Source organism: Gavialis gangeticus, unplaced genomic scaffold, assembly GCF_001723915.1.
Source record: "Gavialis gangeticus isolate Ggan-Ray unplaced genomic scaffold, GavGan_comp1, whole genome shotgun sequence".
NCBI lineage: Eukaryota > Metazoa > Chordata > Crocodylia > Gavialidae > Gavialis > Gavialis gangeticus.
This window is the reverse complement of record NW_017729000.1, coordinates 3,645,420-3,646,799: the sequence shown is the minus strand read 5'-3', so window position 1 is coordinate 3,646,799 and position 1,380 is coordinate 3,645,420. Positions and strand designations below refer to the sequence as shown.

Genomic DNA, 1,380 nt, shown 5'->3' with positions numbered 1-1,380 from the left:
CAAGTGACTGACTGCTTCGTGACAAGCTCGGGGGGTGGCATGTACATGACACAGGTTTTACAGGCGCTGCTCCTCGCTGCTATGCCCTGACTGATGTGCTGGCCTGGCTGGTTTGGAGCTGGGCGGTCAGGTTTGCACATGCGAGCCAGCTAGAGGATGGTGTTCGGATGAAGGTGTCACCAGGGCCTGCTCTTTCCCTGCAGGGCAGCGGTTCCCAAACTGCGGGTCGTGTCCCCAAATGGGGTCGCATCAGCGGATGACCCCAGTACTCTTTCCTGCCATGGCAGGGGGTCAGACTTGATGATCTGCTCAGGTCCCTTCCGACCCGAGAAACTATGAAACTACGGGGTCACGGGGTTGGGAGTGAAGGGCCACGCTGAGGAAGCGGGGTCATGCTGCAGACAAGGTTGGGAAGCGCTGCCCTGAACTGGGGTCACGGTTTGCAGGAAGAGCACAAGGAAGCTGCGTGCTGCCACCACTGCCCGTCTCTCCCTTTCACCGGGCCCGAGTCCTGCAATGTCCTCGTGTCCCGTTTGTCTTGGGACACTGCTCCCAAAGCCACCGTCCTGGCCCGTTCTGCGCTCGGGCGGCAGACTGCGAGGGACTCGTGCGTGGAGTGGGAGCACGTTACCTGCAGCTCTTTGGGCAGCCCGTGCTGCTCAGGTGTGGTGGACGGACGCTCTCGGCGCCGGGTGCTTGGTGGGTCGATCGGTATGCCCTCCATGGACCTGTTAGACCTGCTGCCCCTCTGGATTAGGCCCAGCGCTCGTCCTGCAGGGCCAAGGAGGTCCCACTGGTTTCTTCTTTCCCGTGCTTGTCCCATGCCTTTTCTCTCAGTTCCTCTATCTTGTTAACAGCTAAGTTATAAAATCCCACCCTTTGGTCTCTTCTCCGCACGCCGCCACCGCCCCGGAGCTAGCGCGTTATTGCAGCTTCTCGTGTTTCCCACCTTGCTGGACACCTTTTGACTCGCTGTGCAGATGCAGCCCCCACGGGACATTAAACCTCGGTTCTTCTTGACGAAAGCTAATGCCATCTGGGGGTGGAGGATGCCTGTGCCCACGTAGGTGTGATGGTGCGAGCCTTTTCGTGCACGTAGGACGCCTTCCTGCAAACCACTCTGGAATGGGAGTTATTTCTAAAGTAGCAACGTAACCGCGCAGCACGCGGTCACGTTTTGGGGCTTTTCATCATTTGCTCTTCTGCTGTTTTAGGTCGTGTTTGCCTTCTCGTTGCACTGTACGCGGGAGCACGGAAACGGGGTGAGTTTGGCAGGGGCACAGGCGCCAGACAGTCACATTTCCCGGCCCGCTTGGAAATGCCTGTCCAGGTACGTGAACGGGGGGGCAGCCGCCAGGGGGCGCCGGCTGCCGGCGGGGG

General features: G+C 59.9%; 1 protein-coding gene across 1 annotated transcript in view; it reads left to right on the top strand.

Annotated features, from left to right (window-relative positions):
• LARP1 (La ribonucleoprotein domain family member 1) overlaps nt 1–1,380 on the top strand; it is a 119,666-nt gene that overhangs the window by 54,526 nt on the left and 63,760 nt on the right. Inside the window, exon 2 of the mRNA XM_019505959.1 lies at nt 1,284–1,330. Coding sequence (XP_019361504.1) covers nt 1,284–1,330 — 47 coding nt within the window. The remainder of the gene's footprint in view (nt 1–1,283; nt 1,331–1,380) is intronic.